General features: G+C 44.6%; 1 protein-coding gene across 1 annotated transcript in view; it reads left to right on the forward strand.

Annotated features, from left to right (window-relative positions):
- The window catches only part of SGCZ (sarcoglycan zeta), a gene marked incomplete at its 3' end in the record, with an annotated part of 537140 nt that overhangs the window by 332455 nt on the left and 180862 nt on the right, over positions 1–23823 (forward strand). The window contains exon 2 of the mRNA XM_083757248.1: positions 3027–3221. Within this exon, the coding sequence (XP_083613374.1) occupies positions 3027–3221 (195 nt within the window). The remainder of the gene's footprint in view (positions 1–3026; positions 3222–23823) is intronic.

Consider the following 23823-nt stretch of genomic DNA (forward strand, 5'->3'; position numbering starts at 1 on the left):
CTGTAGGCAGCCCAGTATAGGAAAGGTGTTTTTTTTTTAAAAAAAAAGGTTTAATGTTTTATTATGTTTTTATATGTTGGAAGCTGCCCAGAGTGGCTGGGGCAACCGAGTCAAATGGGTGAGGCACATGAAATTTATTACGGTCAGAGACCAGCTTGAGAATCACAAATGGAACTACAATCCCAATAGCACAACAAACATTTAAAACAATATACAGCAATGGATTTTAAGTTTAAAAGTGGATTTTAAGTTTAAAAGGATTTTAAGTTTAAAAGGCATATAAACACTTAAAAGCTTTAAAATAGACTACCTTAGAGAGATGACCCAAAGTAGCCTGTGGATCCTATGGGTGGTGTATTATTATTATTATTAATAATAATAATAATAATACTAATTATTATTATTATTATTATTATTAAATAGGACATCCCTATTTTCATAAGAGAAATGTTGCAGGGTATGCAATATATGTTAATGACAGAAGTCTAGCAATGGAGGGGAAAAGGGGATGAGCTGCTTGTTTGGGGGAGCATTTGCCTCATCTCTGGTACCACCCATGTTTTGGTTTTACTTTCATCTTTCCTGCTTGCTTCTGCTTTAACCAAGCTATGACTGACGTTGTTAAGAAAAAGATCCTGTTTAAGCTTATAGCTGTGTCTTCTGTGAGGTGAGGCAAAGAACTAGCTCTGCAACAGACAGAGGAGCGAATGGTCTGACACAGCGTGAGGCAGTGCCCTAGGTTTCTGTAGCTGGGGGAACACTGTGTTGCATTCAGGTCCCACTACTGAGCTTATCAGCAGCACATCAGGTTGGCCACAGTGAGCATAGAATGTTAGTTAAAAGGGGATTTGGTCTGATCTGGCAGGGCTCTTATTATGCTCTTGGGAAAAGGGAGTGTTGGTGGTATTGTAATCCTTCACATGGGAGCAATGCAGGAGGGAGAAGAGGAGTGCATTGAGGTGAACTTGATTATCTACACAGACTAGGGTTTTTTTGCAGTGTTTGAACACCAGCCAAATGTATAGCAAGTACTTGAGTATTTAATTCATCCGGATTCATACATACTTCTTCCCTTGTTTTTCACTTCTTCATGCAAAATGATGTTTTGGAAACCATTTATTTTGCACTCGAAGGCAACGCAGAAGTTTTCATTAACATTATATATGGTAAAACGAAGTCTGAGCTGAAGTAGGCACTGAGATTCCTATTGAGTTTAATGGATCCAAGATTTCATTTATTCATCTTACTTTGTCTTTTTAATTTAGCTTCCCTCCTTTCAGCTTTGTAATATGGCTCTGATATATACATACGACACACACACACATTTGTGTTGTATAATTACAACTAATGATGGGAGGGAGAAAGATACTCCTAGTGGGAACAGGGAAGCGGTACAACACTGTAAAATGCTTGCCAAATGGGTGGAAATTAATGTAAATCAAATATGATGCCCTTGCAGCAAAATCCTATGCATATCTAATCAGAAGCAAATCCCATTCTGTTCTATTGACTTACTCCTGAGTAACTGTGTCTAGGATTGCAGCCATAATGCACTATTGCAGGCATCCCCAAACTTGGGCCTCCAGCTGTTTTGGAACTACAATTCCCATCATCCCTGACCACTGGTCCTGTTACCTAGGCATCATGGGAGTTGTAGTCCCAAAACAGCTGGAGGGCTGAGTTTGGGGATGCCTGCACTATTGCATTGTTTACCATGGTGATAAAAAATTGTAGGATGGTGTTGATGATTATACTCCATCCATATGACTGGGTTGCCCCAGCCACTCTTGGCAGTTTCCAACATAATTTATAAAAACACAACAACAACAACAACAACAACAACAACAACAGAACATCCCACATGAAAAGTGTCCTAATACAGGGCTGCCTTCAGATGTCTACAGAAGGTTATATCCCAATCTGCTTGTGAAAATCATCAGAGATCGCAAAGAAAGGAATATACGATAACAACAAGAAGATGAAGAAAGTAATAAAGGACTATCTGGATAGAACTGGATAGAATTGTTTAATTAATGCAGCAATATAAGTGTTGTTTGGACTCATCTGGAGCTTGATGTATGGGTACCCCCAACAAAATTTAAAATTTGGCTGTATAATTTGGAACTAATGTGATTTGGATAATGTGATGAGATTGGCCTGTTAATAAAAATTATTTTTTAAAATAAAAATAAAGAAGGTTATATCATTATTTATCTCTTCGACATTTGAAGGGAGGGCATTCCACAGGGTGGGCACAACTACCAAGAAGGCCCTGCTTCTTATACAAAAGCAAACTTGTTCTCCTGACATGTGGACTTTAAGAGAAGTGCTTGTTGAAGAAACTCTTAAAATACATTGGATAGGTCCATTAATATAGTTTTTGGCCTGACAGCTGCATTTACCCTTGACCAACCCTCTAGGTTGTGGGTGTGGTCAAAGTGAGTAGCTGTGGATGCCACAAACAGGACACATGGACCCCTTCTCAGCTGATCTGTGCAGATTATCACTATCATTTGATGAAATGATAAATCTGAAGACTGGGGAAGGGATATTTTGCAGACAGTTCCATGTGGAAAGTGTTTCCAGAAGGTAGAACACTTGTAAAGTGCTTCGGAGTGTGTGTGTATGTGTGTGTGTGTGTGTGTGTGTGTGTGTGTGTGTGTGTGTGAAAGTGAAAGTGAAATATTAATTTAGATATGTCTGCAGTTTTGATCCTCTTTTGTGTGGTTTCTTCTTTAATTCTCATTATGCGTGTTAATTCTCTGTATGGCTAAAGCGGAGGAGGGGAGTAAACATTGATGGTTAAAGGGGGGAAAACCAGGTGTGTTATTTTCCTACTGTATTTGATTTGATTGTGAAAACTTGAAAATTAATTAATCACACCATCCAACAAGAGGGAGAACTCCTTTGGGAGTTCATTAGTTGAAACCTGGGACAATTGTTCTAGACATGGTCCTATTTAAATGGTATATTTGATTGAATATTCAGATAAATACTTAATGATATTTTTATTTTTATTTTAATAGATGACACGAGAACAGTATATACTGGCAACACAGCAAAACAATCTGCCCAGAACAGAAAACACTCAGCTTTATCCAGTAGGAATTTATGGTTGGCGAAAGAGGTGTCTATACTTCTTTGTCCTCTTGCTATTGGTTACCATGATTGTTAACTTAGCAATGACGATATGGATACTGAAAGTAATGAATTTCACAGTGGTAAGTAATACTAAGATTTGTTTTTTGTTTGTGTGTGTATACATGGTGGTCCTTTGGAGTCAGTTTTCAGGGACCTCTGTTTATTAGTTGGATGGTAAATTACTTGTTTTAGCAGGTGCACCATTTCAGTTTTCAGTGGGGATGACAAAGCGATATGGGGGGAGGCTGGGAGGTGGAAACCCACAGCATAGTTTACCGATTAGCTCTTCAAGATGGAGTCCAACAAAACTAGTCTTGTTTTAAGAGCATTCAGTTGTGCCTACATTCTTACAACATTATTCTAATCCAGGAGTGGAGAATTTAATGGCTCCAACTCCCATCTTGCCCCAGTATGCCTGTCCAATGGCTAGGGATGATGGGAATTGTAGTCCAACAACATCTGGAAGCTGAAAGGTTCCTCATCCCTATGCTTAGACCCTTCCATGTCCTCTTCACATCACTTAGGTCTCCAGTCTGGTGAGGTGTTGGTGTTTTTTACCTTCCATGCCTACAATGATTTGCGGCAGCTTTTCATTCTCCTCTGATCCTCTGTTACAGTGGAATGATTCCATCATCATTTTGCATAGGCAAGTAGTCCCTGGGTGTGCAGAACCATAAAGCTGGCCAGAAACATGACTGTTCCTGAGGAATAATCATGAGGTCCTGAAACAGAGGGTGGGTGATTAATTCTTGGCCCCCTCCCCACTGTTCTAATTCAGTTCCCCTGCTATTCAGAAATTATGTCTACTATGGAATGAATAGCACATTGATACCAAATCATAAAGCACTGCAGATTTATTGTGTAATTTTAAAAAGGAGATGTACTGTCTTCCCCTTGGTTTTTGTTTGATAGAGTATTATTTTGCCTTAGAGAGGTGTGTTCTTTTTATGTTTTTATCATACAAATCTATGGAATATACACTTTGACAATCCCTTGGTTTTATTATTCATACGTATATCAGGGTATATTATGGGCACAATAATTTTTATTTTGAAACGTAGTGTCTTCCTCATCTCTATAGATCTACATTGTCTTGTTTATGTATTAAAATTAGGGGTGTAATGACTGTGCTAAGATGATTCAGTGATCTTGCTCAGTTAAGAATTATGCCTATGTATTGGGGGGTGGGGGGGAAACCAAGAGTACAGAAACAACCAATTTCAGAGCCTGCTAAAAATACAGCGAAAGCAATTGTGTCCTTTGTCATGATACATTTAAATGTTTCTTGCCTGCATTTTAAACATTTTCTTAATCTGGCCATTTCTGTATTTTGATGCACAGTATTGGTTGTATCAAATGGAATGTATTGCAATGATAGGTATCAAAGCAATGAGGACTCTGTAAACTGACCACAGTGACATACTGCCTCCCTTTCAAAAGTGGGGTTGAAGAATCCTTTACATTTCCACAACAGTAGAACGTTACATTTTTATTCAGTGAAGCTAGTGGGCAATAGGCTGGAGACAAATATAATGTTCGACTTCATGCCTGTATAATTTACATTTTTCTTTTGTGGGGAAGGTCTTTAGCTTCAGGTTTAAAATGCTTAGGAGACCACAGAAGAGAGGTTTGTAAATATCTCTTTACAGCTGGATATGGAGAGGAGTGCTTAAATATGACAGCTAAAAAGAAAATGGCAGCTGCCAGGCGATCAGAGCTGTGAGAACATTCCAGTGAGCCCCCCTTCACCCAAAATCCTATGTCCTCAGCCTCAGTCTCTGAAGGTATCTTTACAAACCTCTATAGGCACAAACCCTATAAAGCAGACACTTATATCAAAAACCCAAACAAGTGCAGGTGACTTCAAATATTTCATTAGTATCATCATAACATTGAATCTATTGTGTCTCCTGACAATGGCCAATCAGATTCCTCCAGAAAGATGACAAGAAGAGAAGGATGCCAATTCTTTCTTTTCGCCAGAATGATCCCTTGCAACATACATTCTTGGCAAGTGAAAATGGTGGCTGCCTGTCAATCAAAACTACAAGTTCATTCTAGTGATGATAAGTTTCTGGGCGGCTCCCAACAAAATATAACAAAACCACAATAAAACATCAACCATTAAAAACTTCTGTGAACAGGGCCACCTTCAGGTGTCTTCAGATCACCCCACAACCACCTCTGATGTGAGAAAGGAGCTTGTAAACTGCAGATCTTAAAAGAGTATGTTTCTCATTTGAATTGCATACTATGGAGGCTAATTTGGGTGGGGTGATGGTACTCGGCTTTGCATTCTAACAATTTGAATATGGAAAGCACTGTAGACAGGGCTATTTAGGAATGGCACTTCAAAACACAGCTCCAGGTGCAAAAGTCTTGCTGGAAAGTTTGCTTCCTATAGCATATTTTAGAATCATGTTTCATATTTAGCGTACAAGGTGATGAGTTGACTTCCTTCCCTGCCTGCAGACTAGAGGATTGAGGTCTTTGCTTCACTCGTTTAAGTTGTATGCATGTGGCTACAGTAATTATACAAATGGAGGCTTAACGATTTCCAAAGATAACATTTGAAGTCTAATGCACTTTATACCAAAATCCAGTCTTTCATGACTGTACTGGCTATGGAATTTCAAGAAATCACTTAGCTAATGTGGATTTTAACTGCCCCTTCAGTTCTAAATCCAATTAGATTGTACACAGCTGACAAGTGAAAATTAATCTTTAATCCTCCTTTGTTACTCTGTGAGAATGAACCAGCATCTTTCCTTCCCGATTCAGAAAGGAGCTGTAGAAAGCACTGAAGGAAAATAAATTAAGAGTGATATTAAAAAGCAAGAAAAGAAAAGTGCAAATTGTTCAGGGAACCTTATTGATCTGCCGCAATTAGATCTCACTTTCATTATTGCTCTTTGCTATCCCTCAAGTGTGGATTCATACTTGTTAACATTTTATGTTTGAACAAGCTGAACGTGTTGTTTTCAGGTGATTCTGTTCTCAGGAAGATTGACAGGATGGTTTGGGGTTTTTTTATTATTATACAGGAGCTATCAGATTGTCCTTTCCAGAATTTATGCTTTATGTGAGATGATTAACTTTTGTTCTTCATATAGAGGAATACATAATAGTTTTACACGGCAGTGAGAGATTCCAGGGGTACCAGATGCCTAACTAGGTTCTGTGTTTCCTTTTAGGAAATGAGGCACAGTGGAGGCTGTGGTGTCTTTATTTACACATATATACAACTTGAGCTGTATTTTTGGTTTTTATGGAAGCCGCCCAGAGTGGCTGGGGAGGCCCAGCCAGATGGGCGGGGTATAAATATATTATTATTATTATTATTATTATTATTATTATTATTATTATTGAGCCTACGATGAACAGGCACATTTCATACTCCAAGAGGCTTCTTCCATAGCCCCAGCATCCTTGGATTTAAGCAGACCCACAACCATTCCCACAACCATTGCTCTCAAACATTGCTCTCCGACCCCTTTCTCTCCAGCCCACAGCTTAATGCTGTTTACCTCTTAACTCTCTCTGCACCCTAGGTTTTCAACCAGTGTGTTGTGGTACCTGGGGTGTCTTGAACGATGTTCAGGGGTGCCGCAAGCAGCTGCCCCCCCTCCCTCCTTCCTTCTCAAAAGTTTTTTTAAAAAAGAATTCTGAAGGGCTACCCTTTCATTAAAAAGTATTAACCAAATGATATATCTGAACTTGTCCAAATAGAGGAGAGGACATGAGGCTGTGATGATGTGAGGGACTGAGATTTATAAATGCATATAGGTCAGCAATAATCTTTACACACACACACACACACAGTGCTTTTCGGGGGGGGGGGGACACAGGGCTACACATACCCCTAAACATTTTGTGAATCTTTGTACTTTTGTCTATTTACTGTATTTATTTTTCCCAACTTGAATTATAAAATGGTGATTTTCTTGAGTGAAATTGAGAGTACCCCTAAACATTTTTAAAGAAAAAAGCACTATATATACCGTATTTTTCGCCCCATAGGGCGCACCGCCCCATAGGACGCACCTAGTCTTTTTTTGGGGGGGGAATAAAGAATTTCCACCCCCAAGGCACGGGGCTGGCGCGGGGGAAGCCTGAGCTTCCCCCGACCCCAGCCCCGAGAACAGCCTGCTATCTGCAAGCCAGGGAGCCCGGCGGGAAGTTGCGCCGGGCTCCCTAGGGTTGCGCAGAGCTGCATGAAGCCCGGGACTGCAGGCAGCTCTGCGCAGCCCTCGGGAGACCGGCGTGACTTTGCACCGGGCTGCCTAGGGCTGCACAGAGCTGCACGAAGCCCGGGACTACAGGCAGCTCTGCGCAACCCTCGGGAGATGGGCGCAACTTCGCGCTGGGCTCCCTAGGGCTGCGCAGAGCTGCGCAAAGCCTGGGACTGCAGGCAGCTCTGCGCAACCCTTGGGAGATGGGCGTGACTTCGCGCTGGGCTCCCTAGGGCTGCGCAGAGCTGCGCAAAGCCTAGGACTGCAGGCAGCTCTGCGCAGCCCTCGGGAGACCGGCGTGACTTTGCGCCGGGCTGCCTAGGGCTGCGCAGAGCTGCACGAAGCCTGGGACTGCAGGCAGCTCTGCGCAACCCTCGGGAGATGGGCGCGACTTCGCGCTGGGCTCCCTAGGGCTGCGCAGAGCTGCGCAAAGCCTGGGACTGCAGGCAGCTCTGCGCAGCCCTCTGGAGACTGGCGCGAAGTCGCGCCGGGCTCCCTAGGGCTGCGCAGAGCTGCATGAAGCCCAGGACTGCAGGCACCTCTGCGCAACCCTCGGGAAACTGGCACGAAGTCGCGCCGGTCTCCCGAGGATTGCACAGAGCTTCCTGAAGCCTGGAGAGCACCGTGCGCACCGACCCCTCTCGCTCTCCAGGCTTCAGCAAAAGCCTGCATTCACCCCCATAGGATGCACACACATTTCCCCTTCATTTTTGGAGGGGAAAAATTGCGTCCTATATGGCGAAAAATACGGTATATATGTATAATCATCACTTTTAAATAATGAACTCTTTGAAGTCCAGTTTTATCACCTGCATGTCAGCATTTTCCTAAACAATGAGCTTCCATAAACGTTCAAAAGAAAATACTTGACTTTTGGTTCAGTTCCCTACCTGCGACCCTCAAGTATAACTGCTTTGAAGCTAAAATAATAATAATTAATTACTTATTCCACTTGTTGCATTAACAAGAGATACTTGGCTTAGCCAAGTTCTTTCCTCCTAAGTCCATTAGAGGTTTTTCTTTAGTCTTCTGGAGATAGCAAGTGGAATACAGATGAACAGATACCTGGCAGATACTGATTAGGAAACACTGAGCTTAAGAGGAATCCACAGGTTGAAAAGGAAAAAGGCGAAAAAAGCAGAGGTAGCTCTAGTTTAATACGTGGGTGAATATAATACATATTTTCATCCTTTCTTTTAATATTTCTACAATAGGCAACAGCCCAACCATGAAATAAAGATTACTGGGTAGGCTATTGAGGCAGCAAGAATTTAATTTTAACCAAATGAAACTATCCATTAAGCACTAATTTAGAGACTTGTGGGATCACAGTGTCAATATGTTTTTCTTGAATATCCATGAACGATGGTGGTGATCTGGGCAGGGTCTTTTTGATGAAAGTGATCTACCTTTGCCAGAAACCATTTGTGTAAAAAAGGACCAACTCTCCCCCTTCCCATTGTGGCTAGGTTCTTCCATACCCAAAATTGCCGGTGAGGTAGACCAATCCCCTATTTCCCCCAAATCTGTGGGTAATTCTAAATGTATTGGTGTGTATCCAGCTAAGCCATACTCAAGAGTAGGCCCATTGAAACCATGAACTGAAAACTTAGACATAACTTACTTAAATCATTTTATTTCAGTGAGTATGCTTTAAATTTGCCTTTGGCATAGACCTTACTACCCATTCCGTTTCAGAGCTCATAGTCTTATTGCCAGACTTCTTCCCCCCCCCCCAAAAAAAAAATGGGGATTAGGTACAAATAAAATTGTGGCTCCTCTTAATGGTGCAGCACAGGAGGGGTATAATTTATAAAGGGTCGGTGGACATGGTGGGATTGAGGACACACTAATCTGTTCTGGACCTTCAGTTTTTGATATATGACATTCACTTAATGGTTTCCCTCTTCAGTGTATATGTTAATGGCAGTATGCTGTTGTATTATATTTTAATAGAATTACCTGAATTTTCCTTTCAAAATGCTAATGGAATCACATCATTGCATTGTGTCTGCTGTGCCTCAATTGTTGTTATTTGCAGCCCATGTCCATCAAATCCTCACAGATGAATCAAGTACAATGTGTTTCTGTAGCTCTCCCAGAGCCTGCAAGACTTAGAAATGCACCATCTAGATGAAAAGAGAAAGCGTCAGATCTTATTCCATTTGGTGTTATCCTTCACTGCAAAGGAAATGTAAACTTATTGTCATTGGGCAAGCGCTAGAAAAAGGAGAATACCTTCCACCACATTCCAGGCTGAAAAGCTCTAAATAACAATGCTTGAAAAGAAAATGCTAACTTGACCCTGTAATTTGGAAGTTTTCCAGCATGCCAACCCTGAACTTTACTTTCCCTTTGCATCAAAGTCTCTTTATTTGACTTTTTGAATAAACAATGACCATTAAATGGGGGGCGCCCTTTGCATGGTCGCGCGCAGACCCCTGGACCCTATGCGGCACCATTAGCACAGGCTTGGCTTCGCCTTCCCCAGGTGGGATACATAGAGGTCTCCTCCTACCTCAGCCAGTTGCCCAATCCCGCCTGGGGAGGCGTTGCCAAGGTGACCAGGCCATGTAGGGGGAGGGACCACCCTGCCCACACAATAGGGGGAGGATCATACCTGGGGATCATCAGTTGGCTCTCAATATGCTTGGCATATGTTGCCAGTTGTATTGTAGCTAGTATTGGTCTCAATACTGCAGCCAGTGTTGATCAAGGGTATTAAAAATTACTGGGCACAAAGCAATCTCTTTAAAAATATTAATTGGCACTTAGTACTTTGCATTGCTTCAGAGATGCTCTGTGTGTGTGTGTATTCAAAGCACTTTTCTAACTGGTTATTAGCTTAGATCTAAGTCAGGCATAGCCAAACTTGGCCCTCCAGATGTTTTGGGACTACAATTCCCATCATCCCTGACCACTGGTTCTGTTAGCTAGGAATGATGGGAGTTGTAGCCCCCAAACATCTGGAGGGCCAGGTTTGGCCATGCCTGCTCTAAGTAAACAGAGGCTTGGCAGCTGTTTTGGTTTTCTTTTTTTTTTCCTCATTCTTTTTTATTAGTTATTTCCAAAAAGAACACAAGGTAACACACAAATACAAAGAAAATACACAGAAAAGAAAAGTTAAAAATAATAAACAGCAATTATCATTTCCATATCATCCATAACATAGTTGTCTCTTACGGGGCTTCCTTCAGCCTGTCCGTAAATCATTCGAAGCAATAAATAAAATTACACGTTTCATTACTTATATTGTCATTATACCGATTCCTAATTCCTGTTTGCTTTGCACAATAACTCTTAGTCTTTCACAGTGCGTCTCTAAATCCCTTTAGCGTTATTTGCCTTTCACTAATACATTCCAGATAATCTACATACTTTTCCCAATCTTTGGTGAACACTTGGTCTCTTATGTATCTAACTTTTCCTGTTAATCTATCCAACTCTGCGTAATCTGACAACTTAGATCTCCACTCCTCCACCATTGGGGTTTTGGTTTTCCTGATTGGGATTTGTAGACTTTCATAGTGAGCATGCATTTTGGACTCATGATCATCTCTTTGGATAGAGTGGTGCCAATTAATATGCATACTAGATACTTTCCCTCAGGTTTACTTGCCATCCAGCCAAGAGTCCAATGAATGGGCAGCCTCTCTGAAAATGTAAATCTGCTTACTCTTTACTCCTCCCCCTGCTGCTATAGGTGTCCATGGCTCTTCCTGCTCCAGCACTTCAGCAAACAAGTAAAAAGAAAACAGTCAAGTATTTGGGCTGAAGAATCACAGCCACTTGAAGGCACAACCAGTTCGCACTTAGATTTTCATTACATGACAGTAATGAATAATGTTTCAAAACATGGGATACAGCCCTGCAATGAACTTTACATAGAACATTTGTTCAGGTGTGGATGCCAGGAAGGAACAGAGATACTAAAAGCAGAGGTTCCCGTATTCTGTGTGTTTTTCTCTGTTTTCTGAAGTTGACATTGTTACAGATAGGAGTTTGTAGGTTCTGTAGAAGCCTTGCTGGGATGGATTTTATAAATTCAATCTTCACACATACAAAGCCTGTTCTAATTGACTATGACTAAACAGCTGGGTGAGCAAGGGCTTTCCTTGTGCAGATGTCTGCACTGGATTTGCAGGCACCAAGAGGCAGTGCTGCTCACTGCATGGCGTGTAGGAGGCCAGGCTAGGCAGGTTTGACTTTGGAATGAGCACTGTTACTATTACAGTTATTATAATTCATGTGGGCTGTTGCTCTTGAATCCCTGAGGGCAGCAGCCTGGCAAAGCTGTGGGGGACTGGGTGATGAGGGTATTGCATATGTCCCAAATGTGTAGACACCATGGAGAACGAGAGGCAGACGGACAGAGGGAGAGAGGGAGAGGCTCAACTCACTGCACATTGCCTTGGAAACACAACTCATCTGTGCTTCTGATTTCAGCTCCTCTCTGCAAACGCACCCTTAGGCTCACGCTGACAAAATCGGACTGTGTTTATTTTGTTATCAAATGCCTTGGTGTTCGTATTGTCTTAGCAGGTGTTTCCACTTGATTAAGAATATTTATTTTTGTAAAGTGGCAGGTATTGCAACTATTACATTGTTATCTTTGCTGCATTGCCCGGGTTTCATTTGCCTTAATTTAATATGCAGCTCAGGAAGGGATGGTTATTCAGCACGGTAAATTACTGAGGAAACAAGCGACATGCTAGTATTTGTTAGGAAGTTTAGCTGCAGGGACCCAGTTGAGGCTGCATGTGGTGCCATGGAGGTCCTTCAGTTGAAGCAATATTTAACCAGGATATAAGCCTATAACGTGCAAAAGGAAAACACATTAACAAATCGGAACTCACAGTGATCATACACAGAACAACTGAAATTGGGTGGAAGTCATTTGTGTGACTCCCTTTCCTGTTTTATATGTTTACCACAATTGTATAAGTGTGTACCGCCTACTAATGTTGCTGAAGTTTATAATTACCTGGGTCAGTATTTGCGTGTTGAGTCCCACAGTGCCACCCCCCAAAAATTCACACTTCACACTTCAATTTTTGTTTAGGTTTTTGGCATAATTTTGGCCACAACTTTATTTCAATACAAAAAATGTGAGTGGTTGCTTAGGCATTGGTTTGACTATCTGTCCTTGCCCCCAAAGGACAGAGCTGGTCCCTTCCGGACACCACCGGAAGCCAGAGGACAGAGCTGGTCCCTTCCGGACACCACCGGAAGCCAGCATGGGAAACAAGTATTGGGAGAGAAATGAGGCCGGGAATCAGTCCAACACTTCTCACCCTCATGTTCCGGTGGGGCTTGCACGGCCCAAGTCCGGCACCACGGACAAGGACGAAAGAATGGCAAGCCCCTGGATTCCTTTAACGGAATTCCCTTTCCGCATCATTTGGAGGGATAGGCACTTACCCCTCCAAGAACCAATTAACCAATGCCTAACCGCCAACCTTACAAGTTGTGACGATTTGCTACGCAGTAGGCAAAAACCAAATGGCAACAGCCAATCAACCAAATGGCAAAATTCCTACCAGGCCCCCGCTCAAAGGCGAACGACCCCATGACAGGCATAGCAAGGTCAAGAGAACCAAAGAACCACCCTATAAAAGGGAGGGGGGGCGGGTGATCCATTGCAAAACAGCCAAGAGGACTTCCCAACGTCTGGCTCCTATATTTATAGATTCTGACCCCTCCTCCGAATTGGCAACACTCAAAAATCCCCAGCAACCCAATTAACCCTTTACAGGTTTGGGTTCCCAAATTTGCCTAGTCATAACACAGTGGCCTGTTCCCCCAACCGCAACACGTGCTCTCTGTTAGGGAGAACACGCTTTGCGTGTTGAGTCCCACAGTGCCACCCCCCAAAAATTCACACTTCACACTTCAATTTTTGTTTAGGTTTTTGGCATAATTTTGGCCACAACTTTATTTCAATACAAAAAATGTGAGTGGTTGCTTAGGCATTGGTTTGACTATCTGTCCTTGCCCCCAAAGGACAGAGCTGGTCCCTTCCGGACACCACCGGAAGCCAGAGGACAGAGCTGGTCCCTTCCGGACACCACCGGAAGCCAGCATGGGAAACAAGTATTGGGAGAGAAATGAGGCCGGGAATCAGTCCAACACTTCTCACCCTCATGTTCCGGTGGGGCTTGCACGGCCCAAGTCCGGCACCACGGACAAGGACGAAAGAATGGCAAGCCCCTGGATTCCTTTAACGGAATTCCCTTTCCGCATCATTTGGAGGGATAGGCACTTACCCCTCCAAGAACCAATTAACCAATGCCTAACCGCCAAGGAGCACTCCAGCTCACCGCCAAACCACTCACAGCCCCAGCCAAGACCTCAGCTTGGACACCACCGCACCTAGCCATGCCTCATTACCAGAAGCAGAGGTGCACGCCATCAACTCGGAAAAAGGATGGCTTCTGAGAAGAAATCTCAGAATGAAAAATCACATCTCCGCCCAGCTCCGTGATCTTCGACACTGCGGAGTTAATGCGTTTTTTCTGGCTCTCTCCGTGGCGGCTGGGCAACGACTGCCCCTCCAAGCACGCCGTTGTAGCAGCCTTGACCAAAAAATTTTAGCTGTTGGCACCATTGCCCGCAGCGTCTCCAAGTCAGACAAAATTGCAGCACGCAGGAAAAAACAGTCCATATAAACTAGGTCATTCTCACCCAGCTGCACCACAATGGCCGATGGGGGTCCTTCCCATAGCAACTGCCTCCGAATCCGAGGCAGGAGCTCCGACCAGTTTCAGGATGGGAAATCACATCTCCACCCAACTCAAAAAGGTGCACGGCATCAGATCTGAAAAAGGATGCAGCCTGAAAAAGAATCTCAGGATGGGAAATCACATCTCCCCCCAGCTCAAAATCTTTTTAGACACAGCAGAATTGATGCGCTTCCTGACCCTTTCAGTGGCAGCTGGGCAACGACTACCCTTCCAAACACGTCGTTGCAAAAGCTTTGACCAAAATATTTTTGCTGTCGGCACCACTGCCCGCAGCTCCTCCAGGTCACCCAAAATTGCAGCACGTAGTGAAAAAAAAAAAAACAGTCCATGGAAACCAGGTCGTTCTCACCCAGCTGCACCCCAACAGCAGTGGGCGGCCCTTCCAGCAGCACCTGCCTCCGAATCAGCGGCAGGAATTCTGGCCGGCTCATTCCCAGTCTGGACAGCCAAGGCAACTGCACATGTGGAGGAAGGCCGAGACCCGGTCCCAATTCGGACTGCCGTGCACTGATGCCAGCTCAATGCATGATGCTGTGCCCCACCATCCAAATGCGGACAGCTGCTACACCTAAGATAAAACAAGCAAAACTGTAAGACACCAATAATGTTAACGAACATAACCTTTGCATGCATTCGATTTCCAACAACCTGTATTTTATTTCCACTGCCTTATTAACACGCTTTCCAGCCTTCTCGGTGGTAGTTTGTCTAGGCATTGGTTCACGACTAGCTGCACCTGACCTCAGCAGGGCAGCACTGACGACTGGGCCCCACCATATCGTCAGTACCAGCAAACATTGTGGGGGAGCAAAGAATCCCAAGGCAATCGCATCCCGCCAGGTGTCGTTCCCCTTAGGGGAAAGATGCAGCCCATCTGCCCTAAAGAGGGCAACAGCCTTGAAGAAAATAGCAGGGTGCAATATTACAGAGCCACCTAAAGCAAGGACCTATTTTATTTTATTTGTTATTTTATTTTATTTTATTTATTCTATTGTCCACTGCCTTATTAACATGCTTTCTGGCCTGCTTAATGGTAGTTTGTCTAGGCATTGGTTCCCGACTAGCGAATCCTTGGATTCCCTTAATGGAATATATTTGCGCATTGGAGGGGACAGGTGCTCCAACCCCCCCCCCCTCCAGACCACCTTGAACCAATGCCTTAAATTATTATGAGTCCAGGGAGAGCTGCCATCAACTCAATCCAAGTCCTCTTGCATGCAGGAATGCAAACTCATGCTGGAGGAAGATGGCAAAATCATTCTCGCCCAGCTGTACCACCAGCACTGCGGGAGGACCTGCACAGGTCACACTCGACCACACCAAAGGAAGGATCTCCTCCCAAAGCATTCCCCATCTGGAAATCCAGTATATGTTCACATGGGCAGGAAGACTGAGATGGCACCCCAGTCCAGACTCGTCAGCGCGCTTGCCAGCCCAGTGTACAATGCTGTGGCCCAAATGTGCACAGCTGCTCCTATGGAAAAAAGGAAATAACAGACAAGCATCAGCACAGACATCAATTGACACTTCTTGATATAACCCTTGTCAGCGTCAGACTTCCAATGACCCGTATTCACAATCCTGTCTACTGACAGGCCCCCAGTGTGCAGCCTTTGCAGCAGCACCTAATCGTAAGGAATGAGGCGTGTTCAGCGGTAAGCAAGCCGCAGGCCGTAATAACTGGTGCACAACGTAAGCACATTGATGCCTGGCTAACGGGAACCCATTTTCATGCACTAGGAGCGGGCCAGCCCCCAGGGAATGAAAAGCCAAATATTCTGTTATCCATAACCGGGCAAGGGACCTCCTCACCTGTGGCGGGAAGCCTGATTGTGGCACTCCTGCCCACTAAGTCCGTTTTTGAGTTCCCGACTCTAATGACAAGCTCCAAAGGATAAGAAAAAGTCCTGAAGCAATAAGCCTCCAGACTCTCAGCCCCGTGCTGGCACCAACAACCATTTTCCCAACCCTCAGTGCGAAAATGCAATGGACTACTGAAAGGAGTCTCGCCTTGATCTTTAACCAGCAGACAAGTTTTAACTTGTTGCAGATACTGCATAGGTAAAAATTGACCAAATTCCTGCCCGCTGTCCTATGAGATTGAAGCCTATTCCAACCTTTCAAGGCCCTGCGCACTACAAACCTTATACAAGGGTCTCTGAAAATTAAAGCTTCAATGTAACAGACATTGCAGCGGACTGAATTCTGAAAGTTATAACAGCGCGCCCAATCTGCAGCAGGTGGACCAAATACTGCAGGATATGCTCAGAGGATGGGGGCCAATTCATCTGAATGGCCGAGGACTGCCAGCTTAAGGCTAAGAAATCCATCCAGGCCTTCCCATAAGAGCTAAAAGCAGAAGGGGAATTGGAAGCTGCTGCTCTCTGTAATTACTAATTGTTGTCAAAATGCCACAGGTGGTCTGGAAAAATCTGGCAACAGCTGAGTCTGGAGCCCAGGATCTGAAGCGCTTCATCTGAAAATGGGATAGAGTATCAGCAACATCATTAGAGGATCCCGTAATTTTGGAGAGTAGAGAGCACAATTAAACCTTAAGTGGCGCAGCTCGAAAGCGTGAGCGGAGGGGCAGAGAATCTGCTGTAGCGTGAGGACTGTTTTGCCAAGACGCTCACCACTACCTGGTTATCAGACCAAAAGCAGATCCGATGGTCACTGAACTCCTCGGGCCACATGTGAACTGCTACTACAATGGGGAAAAACTCAAGAAAAGTTATGTCACATGATTGCCTCACCACACCGGGCTTGAGGCCATAGCTTTGCACACCATCGGCCCTTGAAATAAAACCAAAGGGCAAAGATCCAGCAGCACCAGCATGAACCTGAAAATCCCTGTGCGGGTTCAAGGTATCCTACCCTGGCGCACTACTATTGCATACATTCAGGAATTGCTACCATCGCCTGATATCTGCCTTCACCACACTTGGTAGGCGTACACAAAGGTAAGGGGACCTCAGGCCGCAGGCAGCCTGGCCTAGTGGGAAGATTAATTAAGTGACCCAGCAAGATCGGATCTGATGAAGCATCACTTGCTACAGAGGAAGTATTACAAAATAACTTCCTTCAAGGCAGACAGCTTCTCCATAGGCAAGTGGTTTGTTTTAGCAACGATATCCAACTGGATCCCTAAATAAAATGGGAATATGGGCAAAAGGTATTGAGCTATTGCTTGCCAGCTTCCAGCCCCCACTTGGGCAGGGGGCATCTTGTGCTGCCATCATGAAATGTAAATTTACAGGGCCGACGCTGGCCAGAACCCCTAAAGAAGTCCTGACAAAGCTGCCGCCGAGCCAGCTTCCTTTTCCGACACACGCTCTGTGCAATGCAACTACACATTCCATGCAATGCAACTACACACTCCGTGCAATGCACACACAAACCCTCCAAGCAAATGCAACTACACACTCCGTTCAATGCAACTACACACTCCGTGCAATGCAACTACACACTCCCTACAATGCAAAAAACACGCTCTGTGCAATGCAACTACACATTCCATGCAATGCACAAACAAACCCTCCGTGCAATGCAACTATACTCTCCGTTCAATGCAACTACACTCTATGCAATGCAACTACACACTCCGTGCAATGCAACTACACACTCCGTGCAATGCAAAAAACACTCTGTGGAATGCAACTACACCCTCCATGCAATGCACACATTCCATGAAATGCACACACACACCGTGCAATGCAACCGCACCTTCCGTACAATGCAACCGCACCTTCCGTGCAATGCAACAACACACTCTGTGCCATGTAACAACACACTCCGTGCAATGCACACACACCCTCCGTGCAATGCAACTGCAAATCTCTCATGCAATGCAATACAATTGCAGCCCGTGCAGCGCCGTGCCCTGCAACGCACAGAGCAAACTGCAATGCAGGCACACAAAGGTGCTTTCTCCCACTTGCATATTGCAAACGTGGCGCCCGTTACATCCCTCGCAGTGAGGTAACCACCAAAAGGACGTAAGTGTCCAGGTAGAGCAATGGGGGAGCATGCAGCTGTCCCAAACAGGGACCAATCCTGCAACCTAGGCATTACCGGCACTATGCGCTGACCCAGTGAAACCAATGCTTCGTGGTCAACATGGGGACACTATTCAGGCCGGAAACACTTCCAGGCCATTGAATTCTAGGGCAAAGCCCAAGTATCACCTTCTAGGCCAGGCATAAATGTTTCCAGTGAAATAGCAGAGTTAAGGTAGCCCACAGCTTGTCCAGGTACCCCTGCTAGCCCTATTTAGGGGGAAGCACCCCTTCAAGAAACCCAAAGTTCTTTTATCACAAATGGGCAGAACTACCCAGCAACAGAATAGCCCAAAAGGAGCAGTTAGTTTTGTTTTGTTATAAGAGTGGCTAAGAGGGGGATATGAACCCTGTCTCCCAGGTCCTAGTCCTACACTTTAGCCACTAAGCCACAATGGCTTGTCTCTAAAATGGCAGACACCACTAACAGGGCAAAAAAAACAAACAAACCAAAAAACTTAAAGAAAGTAAACTTGCTCAGAAACGGCATAGTTTAAGAGCATATACAGAGTGCTCGTAGTCCTTGGAGGCACAGAGAGCCTCTGGGGCCCTCTGTCTGCCTCAGATATACATTAGCAGCAACTGGGCCTGCAAGCAGATACATTCCTATAGCTAGAATGAGTCACGTCAGAGACTTAACAATTAACTGCTACCTGTAGCAGACTTAGGCTTGGAAGTTAATGTGCAGGCCGAATAGGCCTCCCTGTTTCTGCTCTTGAGAATCTTAGTCTCATAGCAATATTAAAGGAAACCAAATTAGTGCTCCCACCCAAGGCTAGCTTAAAATTTGGCCAACAGCGCTGCACACACTCAAAATAAAGCCAACCTATGGGGATACTATAAACGAAAGTGATTCCAGCTAAGCTGGGAACAGCCCTGACTAGCCCCACAATTTCAACAAGAGAAATGGGGGAAACCTTTTGCAAAAGAAAGCCCCTAACGGGGGCTCTTTCCCTATTGGGAAAGGCAAGCCACAGATACAGGGAGAATCTTCCCACAGGGCAGGGTAAGGGGTGGGGTGGGAAATCGAACAGGAAAAAGGGGGAATTAAATTATTTAAGGGACTAAAGAGGATTAAAAGAAAGGGGAAATAAAGAAATGTAACCAGACAAGGAGAAGATTGTCCAAGTGCTCCACGTGATCCATTGCAAAACAGCCAAGAGGACTTCCCAACGTCTGGCTCCTATATTTATAGATTCTGACCCCTCCTCCGAATTGGCAACACTCAAAAATCCCCAGCAACCCAATTAACCCTTTACAGGTTTGGGTTCCCAAATTTGCCTAGTCATAACACAGTGGCCTGTTCCCCCAACCGCAACACGTGCTCTCTGTTAGGGAGAACACGCTATATCATAATGGTATTATACAAATCTGTGGCATGGCTGCATCTGGAATTCTGTGTACATTTGTGGTCACCTCACCTCAAAAAGGATATTGTAGAATTGGAAAAGGTTCAGAAAAGGGTAACCAAAATTAGCAAGGGGGTGGACTCCCATGAGGAAAAGTTGCAGCATTTGGGACTTTTTAAAGGTGAATTTAAAGGGAAACACGATAGAAGTTTATGAAATTATGCATTGTTTATTTTATTTATTTTGTTTCCTTGCTGGGCTGGTGAAGACAAACTACATTTCTCAGGGATCAGTATGATAAGTGAGCATTTCCGTGACACCATCAATGTGCACATATCAACACTCCAAGTGAGGAAACTGGTGGTGAGCCTTTCAGAATTCTCACTGAGGGCTTGTCAATATGAACTAGTCCTGTATCCAGCTAAGGAAAGCTCACCGTTCAGTAACATCTCTTCTACTTCTTTGGGTGTGAAGTGACTCTAGGTCACAGATGGGCAACCAGGAGCCACATGTGGTCTTTGACTAAAGTCAGAAAGGAATTACTCTCACTTGCTTTCCAGAGCAGTAGCTGTGGTTTGTTGAACTGAGAGATGGAAGTTCTGAATACTTATTTGAGAGTAATCAAACACAGTAGTACTTACTTCCGACTAGAGCTACATAGGGTAGGAAATTCTAACCTGAGGTAGCCATGGTGAAGATTTAAAAAGAGTGGTCTTTATTCTGAATTAGTTAATCCAGAATAGTTTTGTCTCTGTCTCTACCCACTACCAGCTTTTGGCCCCTGACAGGTTTACCTCAAGGGAATGTGGTTCCTGACAGAAAAATGGTTGCCCACGCCTCGTCTAGTCATTATGGCTTTCTGAGTATACACATGGGGTGGAAAGGGGTTTTAAAGACCTTAAGGGAAGGAAAATGTGGGGACATTATATAAATTTGGTTAGCTTTGTGTTTAAAAGGAAGATGTTCTCTGATGTCTGTGATTGCCACAAGGCCTTGTATTATTATAATGTTACTAGGGGCTCCTGCTCCTGCTCACTCCACTCATCAACCCCCCCCCATCCATCAAGCCCTCTACCTGGCCATCCCATACTTCCTTTTACACCCGACCAAACCCACGCCAGTGATATTCACCAGGGCCACCTCCCCCCCCCCCCCGCTTGCCTGTCTACTGTTCTGTTGTTGCCACTGCAGCTATTGGCAGCCACCTGAACTGCAGCAGCATGGCAACAGATGTACAATTATATTATATAGTAAGATAAGCCTGTTTAGCAGGGGATGCTAGGTAACAGGTTCTGGAAGAGAAGAGAGAGACTGCTTTAAGATTTAGTAGTTTGGGCTTTGACTTGGATCAGGCTGGTCAGGATATTACCAAAATGCATAGAAGAAGACATATGCCCTAATAACAGAATTCTCTGAATAGCTCCTCCCTCCTGCATTGAAGGAGGAACTTTTATCAGGAACTTTGCAGAGTGAGGTAGTAGTCCCTTTTTTTCTTAAATGGAGAGTGACTATAAAGTTATATCATGCACTTACACTACAATACAATACACACTAACCAGTGAATAAGTTCCAGTGAAAACAATGAGATTTACTTCCAAGTAAGCAAGAACAGGATTGTATTATTGGGCGGGGGGACTTTCTAAATAAGGGTTCGGGGGGGGGAGATGTCTATACATTCATCGTTGCAGAGCAGAAAGAATCTGCAGATAAAATTCTGCCTCTTTTCCTCACATCTTCATGTATTTATTAATCCTTTGAGTAGCAAGAACAATTAACCTCTAACTTCAGCTCTTTTTGTCTTGTTTTTCCTCTAGTCATTGTGCTGACACATGTTATTACATCCAGACCTCTGTTGTTTGCTGGAAAGAGGAGCTCTTGAAACACTATCCTTTCCCCAAAGGCATCTGTCACCTTGTCATTCCGAGGTCTGTTCTACTAACTCATGTGCATTTGAAATTTTAGCTTTTGATTCCGTGCCATTTAGCGAAGCTCCATTTTGCGTTCCGGTTCATACGGTTATCAGGGGATGGAGGAGATAGGCAGCAGGCGGGTTTTATATATGCACAAGTTCTCCATGAATTAAGTAATTGTGAGGTGACAGGGTGCCTGGTTTGGTGTTTCTTTGCGATCAGTTTCAATTAATGTTACTAACTGGTGTTTTCTGTCTTAAGTGGCAAACCTTAAATGGTAAGCTTAGGCAGTCTGATCTCAGACAGATCACGTAGGAAAGGATGGGTGTGATGTCTAGCCACCTGCTCCACCTGTGTGCATCAGTGATTATCCCCACACCAGAGTCCTGATCTAATACAAGGGGAAGGGACATAGATCTTTTATCTGCATCACTGAACACATTATGGGAGGTGAGCATTTTGGCTTTCTGTGGGCTAAACAACATATTAGGTTATTTGCTATACAGTGTAACCTCGGGTTATGAACTTAATTCGTTCCAGAGGTCCGTTCTTAACCTGAAACCGTTCTTAACTAGAGGCATGCTTTTGCTAATGGGGCCTCCTGCTGCTGTTGCGCTGCCGGCACGCGATTTCCATTCTCATCCTGGGGCAAAGTTTTCAACTCAAGGTACTTCTTCCAGGTTAACAGAGTTTGTAACCTGTAGTGTTTGTAACCCGAAGCGTTTGTAACCCAAGGTACTACTGTATATTAAAAAGCATGCTTAAACTAGCTGCTCTTATTTTGATGGGAGAGAGACTACCGGGGACCCTGATCCAGAATGTTCTCCTGAGCTAGGCCCCATCTGCAGTGTATATTTAAAACAGCACCATAACACTTTAAACAGTTGTGGTTTAACTGGGAACTGTAGCTTGTTAAGGATGTTGAGAGTTGTTAGGATACCTCTGTTCCTTTCCCGGAGCGACAATCCTCAGAGTGGTTTAACAGCCAGCGCCTCTTTCCAGGGAACTGTAGCTGTGTGAAGGAAACAGTGTTTCTGTAACAACTCTCAGAGCAAACTTAACAAACTACACGTCTCAAGTTTCTCTGGAGGAAGCCATAGCTGTTTACAATGGTATGATAGTGCTTTAGTAGAGTGGAAATAGGGCCCTACTAAGGCCCATGGGGAACACGGGTGGCTCTGTGGGTTAAACCACAGAGCCTAGGACTTGCTGATCAGAAGGTCGACGGTTCGAATCCCCACAACGGGGTGAGCTCCCGTTGCTCGGTCCCAGCTCCTGCCAACCTAGCAGTTCGAAAGCAAATCAAAGTGCAAGTAGATAAATAGGTACCGCTCTGGTGGGAAGGTAAACGGCATTTCTGTGCGCTGCTCTGGCTCACCAGAAGTGGCTTAGTCATGCTGGCCACATGACCCAGAATCTGTACGCCGGCTCCCTCAGCAAATAAAGCGAGATGAGTGCCGCAACCCCAGAGTCGGCCATGACTGGACCTAATGGTCAGGGGTCCCTTTACCTTTAAGGCCCACCTGCTGGTTTCCTGCCCAAATCCTCCTGACTCTTGTAGCATATTCGGGACAGATAAACAGCAGCTCGGGGCAGTGCTGGATCTACAAATTTTGTTATGGAGGCAAAGGTCTGCACCGCTGCTGCCTCTCCCCTCTTCTGAATAAACTTTGACATGTGACTGTTCAGTACGACCCCTCAGACTAAACAAAAATCAGGTGGAGAAGTGGAAGCATCAATTCATTTTTACTAGGGGTTCCATGGGCTGGGTGAATTGGCTAGCTCCCAGAACCCCTTCATCTGCCTCCTTCACAGCATCACAGTTATCTCCCGCTTGGACTACTGCAATGCGCTCTACGTGGGGCTACCTTTGAAGGTGACTAATCCAGAATGCAGCAGCTAGACTGGTGACTGGGGGCGGCCGCCGAGACCACATAACACTGGTCTTGAAAGACCTACATTGGCTCCCAGTATGTTTCCGAGCACAATTCAAAGTGCTGGTGTTGACCTTTAAAGCCCTAAACGGCCTCAGTCCAGTATACCTGAAGAAGCGTCTCCACCCCCATCATTCTGCCCGGACGCTGAGGTCCAGTGCCGAGGGCCTTCTGGCGGTTCCCTCATTGCGAGAAGCAAAACTACGGGGAACCAGGCAGAGGGCCATCTCGGTAGTGGCGCCCGCCATGTGGAATGCCCTCCCATCAGATGTCAAAGCCATAAATAACTACCTGACATTCAGAAGACATCTTAAGGCAGCCCTGTTCAGGGAAGTTTTTAATCTGTGATATTTTAGTGTATTTTTTGTTTCTATGGAAGCCGCCCAGAGTGGCTGGGGAAACCCAGCCAGATGGGCGGGGTACAAATAAATAATAATAATAATAATAATAATAATAATA

Source organism: Podarcis gaigeae (genome assembly GCF_964106915.1).
Source record: "Podarcis gaigeae genome assembly, chromosome: 9".
Lineage (NCBI taxonomy): Eukaryota > Metazoa > Chordata > Lepidosauria > Squamata > Lacertidae > Podarcis > Podarcis gaigeae.